At 35.0% G+C, this 12,645-nt stretch overlaps 1 protein-coding gene across 1 annotated transcript; it reads right to left on the bottom strand.

Moving 5' to 3' along the window:
* Positions 1 to 2,541: 2,541 nt before the first annotated feature.
* LOC132746678 (E3 ubiquitin-protein ligase TRIM71-like) lies at positions 2,542 to 4,281 on the bottom strand. Its single transcript, XM_060735900.1, has one exon. It carries the CDS (start codon positions 4,279 to 4,281, stop codon positions 2,542 to 2,544), a length of 1,740 nt encoding a protein of 579 aa, XP_060591883.1.
* Between the last annotated feature and the right edge of the window lie 8,364 nt (positions 4,282 to 12,645).

Here is a 12,645-nt window from a genome sequence, read left to right as displayed (position 1 = left end):
GGTTGCCAGAAGGGGATGTGCCCCCTTCTGTTTGGGGGTTTGAAGGGGGGCGGAGTCCCCCTCATCGCCAAGAAAATTTTGGACTTGTGAGAGGCTTAAAATGACCCCAGGTTGATCATAAGGTAACGTGTAACCAACGCTGAAAAGCCTTTGACTCTATCTCAATCCCTTGAGAAGTTGCAGCACTTTGAAGTAAATTTTGATGGAAAAAATCGAGGCAAAAAAGTGATTTTTGGCAATTTTGAAATGTCCCCTCGTTGCCATGATAACAGGAAATTTAACACGGAGCATGTCGTTACAAAGGCAATGGTCCAGTCAACATTTGTGCCAAGTTTGATAAGTAATGAAGCATTTTTCATAGTTTCATAGCAGTTTGAACTTGTAAGAGGAGGCTTTTCAGTGAGAATGCCAATTTTTCACAATATGCTCATGGGGGAAAGGGTTAAGCCGACATTATAATAATGCATGGTTAACCGTCCATATTCTTAATGTGTGATAATTAAGTAATTTTTTTGAGTTCTATCTGGAAACTCAGAATTTCCATTGGTCAATTTACACTTACCAATCAAATGCCTGTGATCTGAGTTTATGCTCATTAAATTCTTTTATAACCTCGGACTCAGGTTATAAATCATACAGAGAAAATACAACAAATATTTTCTTTACACATTTTTTTTTTACACTACAATATATATTATAATACTTGTATATAAATATCAATCAGGATTGAGTAAAAAGTCCTTATATTAAATTCACACCTTTTGCTGACTTTTGAAAAATTAAGAGGAATGACATATTTGATATTATCAAAGGCAAAAAAATGGATACCTTTTCACGTATCTTCTTTATTGAATGAAGGACAAAATATTCAGAAACATCAACGTGACTTCTCTATTTCGCAGAAAACAATGTTGAGTCTTTTCCATATATTTATTGCACTAAATAAATGTCAATATTGACCGCCGTGGACACGGTTTAATCTGCATGCCAAGACTAATGACTCTTTCTATATGTTTAATACACAAATACAATAAGACATAACATTACTGTCCCCCGCGAACACTTAGCCTTTATCTACATGCTGAAGACATTTTTTAGACCTTTACATGTGTTCAATACACACCAACCCCCCCCCACCAAAAAAAAAAAAAAAACAAAAAAAAAAAAAAAAAACGAAAAAAAAAAACAAAAAAAACAAACAAGCCGTGGGCACTAAATTCTTATACTACTACATTTGAAACAATATATTAATTACATCAAAAAGGTGAACAACGATAAACCACTATAAAGCACATATTACACCCGAACAAACCACTTAAATATGTTTTAAATGTTGAGATACTATGTTAAATGGTGTTTACACCTTCTTTAGCATGCAGTTTATTTTGCTAGTAAACAAAGCATTATGTTTTTTCGTCTTTAACTGATATTCATATTGAATATACACTCAACATGATATATTAAAGGTACTCCACTGAGGTACGGCCGAATGTCACAAAAAAGTAAAATTTCACGAACCGATATTTTTTGTTACCTGCGTGTTAGGGATATTCAAACAGAATCAGTGATACATTGATATGTGTTCTTTGGATTGGCAAATACACCCTTTATATAGAGAATGTTACATACAAAGAGAGAACATGCATATTTATTTTCAGTACAGCCTCCTGATTTAATAGTAACAAAAAAAAACAAAAAAAAAACAAAAAAAACAACAACAAAAAAAAACAAAAAACAAAAACATGTAGAGCTATACAAAATTTGAAATGTATTTGTAACAAGCGTTCCGCTTGGAATTAAATTCTTTGAACAATTTTTTAAGTTGACTACCAAAGGAATATTCCTGTTAAGTATGGATGAAATTGGCTGACCGGTTTATGAGGAGACGTCGTTAAAAGTAAAAGTTTACGGACGGACGCGGACTAAAAGCGATCACAAAAGCTCACTATGTCACTTTGAGACAGGTGAGCTAAAATAAAAATATCAAAATTTAATGCTAGTATTTTCTTTAAAATAAAGGTTAGATATTTCCATTCATTCATCCGGCTAACACTCATATTAATCATAGTAATTATATAGATAAACTCATCATAATTAAAAATGATAATATCGACATTTATAACAGCTACAATATAAGTGGTCAATTTTCATCATGTATAAAATTGTAAAATTAAAAATATTTTTTACAGCTGATTTTAAAATATGAGGTATATAGTTTTCAGAACATTTAAGATCCATATGAGCGAATGAGTCATTACGAGAGAAACTAAAAATTTAACTCCATATTCGTTTGAATATTTGCTACTGCCATCAAGGTCTGCACTCGCGTTAACCTGGTTACAAATCATACAGAGAAAATACATTTTTTCTTTGACTGCACTGCACGAGGGACCCCATCACACTATTTTATATGGCGGGATTCACAAATACGTCCGACTAACCTCGTACATATGCTTGCACGTTACCTGAGAAAGAAAGGGGTGACGTAGAGGTTTTATAGAATTTTTTGGTTATTTAGTTGAATTGACTGAATGCGTTCCTTTAATCAAATTTGTATTTGAGTAAAACATCTTCGTTTCCGCTTTCGGAACTAAGATAAAGTATTGGCCTTTCGTTTTCAATCTTTACACACACCACACGTGGTTTCTTTATTCCGTGTAGTAGTATCCTCTTTTTCTCGCAGTTTGGTGAAATCATATGTAAATTGCCATTTCCAAAGTTACAAACAATAACTGTTCCATCGCCACAAACTTCTATTCCTTTTGGATTTACAAGATTGTCATCTCTGTATTCAGAAAGTACTTGTCCAAATTTAGACATCTTTACTACCGTGTGCTTCAGAGTATCAGAAATGTAAAAACATTCATTTTCCCAATCAGTGGCTATATACCGTGGACAAAGAAATAATTCCTTTCCATACCTATCTTTAGAAAAACGCTCTAGAACTTTCCCATCCGTACTCAGTATTTCCACTTTTGGAGGATCAATAAATGACACAGCAAGCTTTTCCTTTTCGAACGCAGTTATTCCAGCGCATTCTCCGCTTACAGCGAAACTTGTTTGCTTCGACAAGCATCCATTTGCATATGACACCATAAATATATTCTTTTTATCCCCAGTAGTTACTGCAAGTCGATAGCACGAAAGACACGTTACATCACAAGGGTCAGCACTGAGTTTCAACACTGATGTAACTTTATCAGCTTTGATATTTTTCAACTTCAATAAATTGTTATTAAAGTCACAACATATTACCGTATCAGTCGCTATCACAACAATTCCAGTGATTCGACAACATTTATTGTCTTTTATTGATTTAACACTGACAGTTTTGACGCACTCTGGTGTGAAATGATCAGGGAAAGTCTTTTTACGTATCGCCTTTTTAGTCCGTGCATCCACTGCTTTCAATTCGCCAAAAGACCTTTCTTTCTCCTCAAAGGTAAAACGAACTTGGCTGTTTCTCTCAAAGGTAAACATTTGAAGGTCATTCGTCACACTTTCCGTTATTTTTTGTTCAATGTCTTGCAAGACATTACTATTTTGTTTAGCATGAACAAACAAGTCACCCAGAGCCCTCGTCTGTTTCGTTATCTGCACATACATATCTTTAAGGTTTCGCTTCATATCACGCATGTCTCTCAAAGTTGTCCTTAAAAACGTTTCATTACGTTGCTTCAGATTTTCACATTTTACTAGTAGCTTTTTTACAATATTGTCCAAGTATGTATTAATTTCATTTCGAAATGAACGAATATCATCTACCGCTTTCATATGTAGGTCTTCCACAGCTTTGACATCTTCCTCAACTTTTTTCTTTGCTAAATGAACATCATTTTTAAGGCGTTTAACCTTGTTCACCAATTCATAATATTCCATACTTTCTTTAAAATCTGCAGAAATGTCGGGAATGAAATCGATATCACACGAATTATGACATAGAGTCATACAGGTTGTACAACCAACAGCATCATGTTCTCTACAGAAGAAATGGACTAATTGTGATCCATGTTCTAAACATACTTCCGTACAATTATGTTTAGCTGAGACAAATTTCGTATCTCTTGGCATGCTATCCTTGTCTAGAAGAATATGGTTTTTTGTCGGAGTAGGTTTACAGTGACATTTGTAACAGTCTACACATAAATACTCTGTACATGTTTGACAGAATCCTTTAGCCTCTTTTTTCTCTCCTTCTCTATCACACGGATGACATCTAAAGACAAAGTCAGTCGGTGATTTATTTGAACATTTTGATTTCTTTTTACCTGAAACCTCCATTTTACTAAACTTTTCTACCTATTTTATCAAAAAAGTTAAAATCAAGATGTTTAAAAACAATTAGCAAATGTGTTACAAGTATTCCGTCAAGTTAATATTTTCTTTCATCATTTTGTCCCTTTTCCATACGACTAAATAAAAGAAATTGTTTGTTTGATGAAGAAACCTTGAAGCTTTGTTAAAATAATTTCGTAGATATCACTACACAAATTTAAACCTTGTTTGGCAAGTTTTCAAAAGTAATTATACTTCCTGATCAATAAGCTTGATCATACAATAAACGTATCAATCGCTACCACATTGCAAATCGATTTTTAAATTACAAAAATTATTTTCACGTTCATGCTTGTTTTAGTTTTGTTTTCATCATGTTTTTGTGCCTCTTTACTGATCCATGTCCCACTGAATATAATTCAGCATAATACATGTACACGCAAATCCGTGTCAACATTTTCACCTGCATTCGTGTTAAATTGATTACAAATGATACAGAGTAAAAGAGAGATCGACATACTGAAATGGTTTAAACAATACTTATTTGATTCATTTTTGAATTGGAATCGAGATTGATTAGAAAGCTTATATGAAATTCCACACCTTATAACTTACTTAAAGAGGAATTTATTAAGAAACCTTTAAAATATGAAATAACATATATAATTAATTAATGTTATCAAAGGCAAACATTATGTAATAAATTAAGTCATGTATTCAGAAACTATTTGGCAGCGACTTTCCCATATGTTTAATACACTAAAGAGTGAGTGAAAATATTGAAAAGTATTTTTTTAAAAACCAAAGGGCAATTATTCAAAATTTTTATATTTCTTTAACAAAAGCACTATTACACTAAAAAGAAACAAGATGAGCCCCCCCGGGAATTTTAGCTAATTTACTTATTTATAAAAATTCGTACACTTTCGTATTTTTGTTCAAGGGGCCTACAAAAATGCCCCATTTTTTTTACTAAACAAACAATATTGTCTTTTTAAGCTAGATTCTTCTATCAAAAAACCCTCGTTGTCCTTTTAAAAAATACAATTACTTGGGTTTGATTCATTTTTTCCTAATAGTTTTTTGTATTTAAAATTTTAATATGTAAAATCATTAATTTTTTTTGAAATGAACCAATTCCCAAAATTCCATACTTTGAATAAAAAATTATAAATGATCGTAAAATTAAGGGTTTGCAACCAACAGCATCATGTTCTTTACAGAAGAGATGAACTATCTGCGATCCATGTTCTAAACATACTCCCGCACAGTTGTGTTTGGCTGAGACCAATTTCGTATCTCTTGGCATGCTATCCTTATCTAAAAGAATGTGGTGTTTGTCGGTGCCATTTGCAACAGTCTACGCACAGGATCTAAAAGAATGTGGTGTTTGTCGGTGCCATTTGTAACAGTCTACGCACAGGTTTTGACATAATCCTTTAATTAGCCTTTTTTCCTCTCATCTATCACACCAATGACATTTAACGGTGATTTATTTGGAGATTTTAATAGCCTCCTACCTGAAACCTTCATTTTGCTTCAATTCTCTACCAATTATCAAGAAAGTGAAAACCAATACTTTTAGTAATTTGCAAAACAAAGCAGAAGTAATTACTTTATATGAATCATTCTGATTTTTTTTCCAAATGATGTTTTTTTATAAAGAAACACTAAACCTTGTGGAAAATAAAAAGGTAAACGTCAAGTAAAGAAATTTAAATCTCCTGTTACAACCAGTTCTTTTTATAGCCTTCTCCGGTGAATAAAGTGGATTGGAATCATATACAGTGTACATTGGCTTATTTTTCACTGTAAAATTACATCCTATAATTATCCCCCCCCCCCGAAAGGCGGCATAGTAAAATTGCACCGTCCGTCTGTCTGTCCGTTCGGCCCACTTCATGCATGCCCGACTGTAAATTGTCATACATTGAGAGATTTTGAAATAACTTGGCACAAATATCTACCAGATCAAGATGATTTGTCGCGTAAAAGAACCACGCCCCTACCTCAAAGGTCAAGATCACACTAACACTCACATTATCACAATTAGAGTTAATAGGTACACACATTCGTGTCCGGACTGTTAATTTGTCATGGATCGTAGGATTTTTAAATAACTTGACATAAATGTCTACCACATCAAGACGATGTGTCGCGTCTAAGAACCACGTCCCTTCCTAAAAAATCAAGGTCACACTAACATTTTGAAGTTTCACTATATCTCAAACAAGAGGACCATGATGGCCCTGGATCGCTCACCTGACACAACCGCATCCAAGCAATGTCTTAAACAAGCATCATGACCAAGTTTGATGCGACTGAGTCAAACATGTGACCTCTTATGTGTTATAAAGATTTTTCCATATTTGGGCAATGTGACCTAATTTTTGACTGGACACGGCCCATATTCAAACTTGACCTAGAAATCATCAAAACAACCTTCCTGACCAATTTCCAGGAAATTTGGATCAAAACTGCAGCCACTAGAAGGTTAAAAAGATTTTTCTATTTTTAGCTCCTGTGACCTAGTTTTTGACCGAACATGACCAATCTTAGCACTTGACCCAGAAAACATCAAAACAACATTCTTGACAAATTTCCAGAATATTTGAATAAAAACTGCAGCCACTAGAGTGTAAACAAGCTTTTTCTATTTTTAACTCCTGTGACCTAGTTTTTGACCTGAGATGACCCATCTTAGAACTTGACCTAGAAATCATCAAAACAACTTTCCTGACAAATTTCCAGAATATTTGAATCAATACTGCAGCCACTAGAGTGTTAACTAGATTTTTCTATGTTTAGCTCCTGTGACCTAGTTTTTGACCGGAGATGACCCATCTTCCAACTTGACTTAGATATCATCAAAACAACCTTCTTGACAAATTTCCAGAATATTTAGATGGACACTGCAGCCATTAGAGTGTTAACAAGCTTTTTCAATTTTTAGCTCCTGTGACCTAGTTTTTGACCTGAGATGACCAATCTTTAAACTTGACCTAGAAATCATCAAAACTACCTTTCTGACAAATTTCCAGAATGTTTGGATGAAAACTGCAACCATTAGAGTGTTAACAAGCATTTTCTATTTTTAGCTCCTGTGACCTAGTTTTTGACCAGACATTACCCATCTTCGAACCTGGCCTAGAAATCATTAAAACAACCTTCCTGACAAATTTCCAGAATATTTTAATCAAAACTGCAGCCACTAGAGTGTTAACAAGCTTTTTCTATTTTAAGCTCCTGTGACCTAGTTTTTGACCGACAATAACCCATCTTCGAACTTGACCTGAAAATCATCAAAGCAACCTTCCTGACAAATTTCCAAAATATTTGGATGAAAAATGCAGCCACTAGAGTGTTAACAAGCTTTTCTATTTTTAGCACCTGTGACCTAGTTTTTGACCGGAGATGACCCATCTTCGAACTTGACCTAGATATCATCAAAACAACCTTCCTCACAAATTTCAAGAATATTTGGATGAAAACTGCAGCCACTAGAGTGTTAACAAGCTTTTTCTATTTTTAGCTCCGGTGACCTAGTTTTTGACCGGACATTACCCATCTTCCAACTTGACCTAGATATCATCTAAACAACCTTCCTGACAAATTTCCAGAATATTTGGATGAAAACTGCAGCCACTAGTGTTAACAAACTTTTTCTATTTTTAGCTCCTGTGACCTAGTTTTTGACCGGAGATGACCCATCTTCGAACTTGACCTAGATATTATCAAAGCAACCTTCCTGACAAATTTCCAGAATATTTGGATGAAAACTGCAGCCACTAGAGTGTTAACAAGCTTTTTCTATTTTTAGCTCCTGTGACTTAGTTTTTGACCAGACATGACCCATCTTCGAACTTGACCTAGATATCATCAAAACAACCTTCCTGACAAATTTCCAAAATATTTGGATGAAAACTGCAGCCACTAGAGTGTTAACAAGCTTTTTCTATTTTTAGCTCCTGTGACCTAGTTTTTGACCGGACATGATCCATCTTCAAACTTGACCTAGATATCATCTAAACAACATCCCGACAAATTTCCAGAATATTTGGATGAAAACTGCAGCCTATGGAGTGTTAACAAGATTTTTTTATTTTTAGCTCCTGTGACCTAGTTTTTGACCGGAGATGACCCATCTTTGAACTTGACCTAGAAACCATCAAAATAACTTTCCTGAAAATTTCCAGAATATTTGGATGAAAACTGCAGCCACAAGAGTGTTAACAAGCTTTTTCTATTTTTAGCTCCTGTGACCTAGTTTTTGACCGGAAATGACCCATCTTTGAACTTGACCTAGAAACCATCAAAATAACTTTCCTGAAAATTTCCAGAATATTTGGATGAAAACTGCAGCCACTAGAGTGTTAACAAGCTTTTTCTATTTTTAGCTCCTGTGACCTAGTTTTTGACCAGACATGACCCATCTTCGAACTTGACCTAGATATCATTAAAACAACCTTCCTGACAAATTTCCAGAATATTTGGATGAAAACTGCAGCCTCTAGAGTGTTAACAAGCTTTTTCTATTTTTAGCTCCTGTGACCTAGTTTTTGACCCGAGATAACCCATCTTTGAACTCGATCTGTATTTCATTGAGACAAACATTCTGACAAAGTTTGATGATGATCCAATCAAAACTGTGACTGCTAGATTGTTAACAACCCAATTATTAGAGTGTTAACAAGCTTTTTCTATTTTTAGCTCGTGACCTAGTTTTTGACCAGAGATGACCTATCTTCGAACTTGACCTAGATATCATCAAAACAACCTTCCTGACAAATTTCCCGAATATTTGGATGAAAACTGCAGCCTCTAGAGTGTTAACAAGCTTTTTCTATTTTTAGCTCCTGTGACCTAGTTTTTGACCCGAGATAACCCATCTTCGAACTCAATCTGTATTTCATTTAGACAAACATTCTGACAAAGTTTGATGATGATCCAATCAAAACTGTGACTGCTAGATTGTTAACAACCCAATTGTTGGAGTTTTAACAAGCTTTTTCTATTTTTAGCTCCTGTGACCTAGTTTTTGACCAGACATGACCCATCTTCGAACTTGACCTAGATATCATCAAAACAACCTTCCTGACAAATTTCCAGAATATTTGGATGAAAACTGCAGCCTCTAGAGTGTTAACAAGCTTTTTCTATTTTTAGCTCCTGTGACCTAGTTTTTGACCCGAGATAACCCATCTTCGAACTTGATCTGTATTTCATTGAGACAAACATTCTGACAAAGATGATCCAATCAAAACTGTGACTGCTAGACTGTTAACCCAATTGTTGAGGACGAACGACGCACAACGCACGACGACGGATGCAGGACATAGCCCCATCACTATACCTCACCATGACCACTTCGTGGTCAGGTGAGCTAAAAAGTGTTTCTAGGTACACACATTTGTGTCCGGACTGTAACTTTGTCATGCATCTAAGGATTTTAAAATAACTTAGCACAAATGTCTACCACATCAAGACGATGAGTCGCGACTAAGGCTCGTGTCCGTCTGTGCGTCCCCACTTACATAACAGTCCTGTCCACACTGTAACTTTGTCATGCATTGAGGGATTTTGAAGTTACTTGGCACAAATGTCTACCACATCACTACGCTGTGTCGCATCAAGACATCACGTCCTTTCTTCAAAGCCCAAGGTCACATATTTTGAAGGTTTACGCGATCACAATTAGAGATTGTGTCCGGACTGTAACTTTGTCATGCATCTAAGGATTTTAAAATAACTTGGCATCAATGTCTTTAACACCAAAACGACGTGTCGGGTCCAAGACCCATGTCCCTATTTCCAAGGTCAATGTCAAACTTATAATTTGAAGTACCGGTATGTTCACATTCCTGTCTGGACTGTAACTTTGTTGTTCATTGAAGGATTTTGAAATATCTTGGCAAAAGTTTCTATCACATCCAGATAATGTGTCGCGCCTAAGGCCCATATCACTACCTTAAAGGTAAAAGTCACACTTATTGGTTGAAGGTATTTATTTGTTTCCAAGCTGTAGCTTTGTCATGCATGGCAGGATTTTAAAATTACTTGGCACTTAAGTAAATTTTGGACTTGTGAGAGGCTAAAAATGACCCCAGGCCGATCATAATGTAACGTGTAACCAGCTGAAAGGCCTTTGACTCTATCTCAATCCCTTGAAAAGTAGCAGCACTTTGAAATAAATTTTGATGGAAAAAATCGAGGCAAAATAGTGAGTTTTGGCAATTATGAGATGCCCCCTCGTTGCCATGGTAACAGGAAATTTAAGACTGAGCATGTCGTTACAAAGGCAATGGTCCAGTCAACATTTGTGCCAAGTTTGATTAGTATTGAAGCATTTTTCATAGTTTCATAGCACTTTGAACTTGTAACGGGAAGCTTTTCAGTGAAAACGGCCATTTTTCACAATATGCTCATGGGGGAAAGGCTTAAGAAACCTTTCCCGGGACATTTGTCACTTTTGCATGCCAGCTCTTGTTTTGATATACCAATCCATGTTTTAATTTAAAATGAATACAATGATCAAACCTAGAATGGCATGCAGTATTTTAAATTTTGCTGTTTGTCGTTTTTTTTTCCCTTTTCTATATTTTTTTCTCACCATTCCTGCTTTATTTTTATATTTCTGCATAGTCAAAATATTTTTTGGTGCTAAAGCTTGACTCTGAGATAATTTTGTTCTGGTTTTGAATATCGCTCCCAGAGGGGACTTATAACCAATGCATAAAATGCACAATATATAAACTCTTAGTAAAATTAGTTGGACTTATTCCTGCGTTTTGGGATAATTCTGGTGAAATAAAGCCTGTTGAATATGCATGAATGTGATAAGATAGAGAAAATAAGAATCCCAAGGAAACCCTACACAGCAAAATTGAAAATGTTGCAGACTCAGTTTGATTGAGCCTGTTCATGGACGGTACTGACAAGTGCCATCCACGCCCCCTAGCACCGGCTTAAGCAGAATTTAACATTTAACATGAACTGGTAAAATTTTGAATTTTGAAACACTTCAGATGTGTTCATATGGCGGTTATCATGGAACCTTCAATTTGACACATAAGTGCCATTCCATGAAAGGCGGCATATGGTCCTCAAGAAAAAATGCGTGTGCCCTAAACGAGAAAACAATGGGTGGAACTAAATAAAATGCAATTTTGAAAGGGGATCAGAGGTTATTAAAAAGTTATGAAGACTGGTTTGCAAAAGTCTGTTAGATCATTGTCTTATCATGTTTTAAAAAACACAACAAAATACATGGCTGCGATGGTAATGGAAATTGGGTTTTGGTCATTAAATCATTTTATTGCAAAACACAATTTTACAAATCTTTTCTAAAGCAGGGTACTTGTAAGCAATTCTCAATATTGTATCCAAAAATACTAAGCTTGATATATACTAAAAACATCTTTATTCAAATCGTCCATAAATTCACATATTTCAATATTGGCTACAAAAAGAAAAAGAAACGTGACTTATATACATGTGTTAAACAAATAGAAATATGTCAAAAGGACACTTATGTCCCAACTTCGTTTGCCTGCCACAAAGGCATTTTAACATATAAATAAATACATATGCATATTTCATAAGGTCGAGTGTTTTATAAGTAATATAATAGTACTATAACTAATAGTTTCACAAAAAAAAGTATCACTTTGGTGAAACTCTATAGGTACTAATAAGCCAAGAATTTCAAAGTGATCTTGACCTAATGACCTCCAAATTTACCAGGGCCATGTATTTGTTATGGGCAATGCCACCACTAAGAGCATACCCATATGATGTCATGTACACCTGTGGTGGACATGTTGGAAGACAAGGGCAAATAAATAAGAGTTAAAATTGAAAGATCCTTTCTTTGACCTTTAATTTGATTAACAATAGATCTAACAACAACTGACAAAATTCATAGCTTATTACTTCTCAAGAATATGATAGAACAAGGACAACAGGACATCACAGTCATGCATATGTACAGACTGTCACACAGACTATGTACCAGCCCATCACAGTATTCTCTCCACATTTTAAAGTGGGATTTTTAATCTAACACTAATAATGCAATGCACCTGATGTAAATCTTCCCTGTCCAATAAACTATATATACATTGTATTTATTGGGATTGTCTAACATACTGTAAAATGGTAAAAGGTAAAGGTCTTGTTTATTAAAGTGTCACCCCTACTGTAAGGGTCAGCGATTTCTTACTTATGAGACACCATTTGCTTGCATACCATGTACTTCCCAACTCCTACCACTATGTCAGGCGCCAGTCGGATAGAAATCGGTAACCATTCATTTTAACTACCTCGGGGCTCACGAAGCGGCCATTTCGGAATGAGTCCCACGAGAAACAT

Source organism: Ruditapes philippinarum, unplaced genomic scaffold (genome assembly GCF_026571515.1).
Source record: "Ruditapes philippinarum isolate M1 unplaced genomic scaffold, ASM2657151v2 ctg3380_1_1_1_1, whole genome shotgun sequence".
NCBI lineage: Eukaryota > Metazoa > Mollusca > Bivalvia > Venerida > Veneridae > Ruditapes > Ruditapes philippinarum.
Note: the sequence above shows the minus strand (reverse complement) of the source record. Positions and strands in the feature narration are given on the sequence as shown.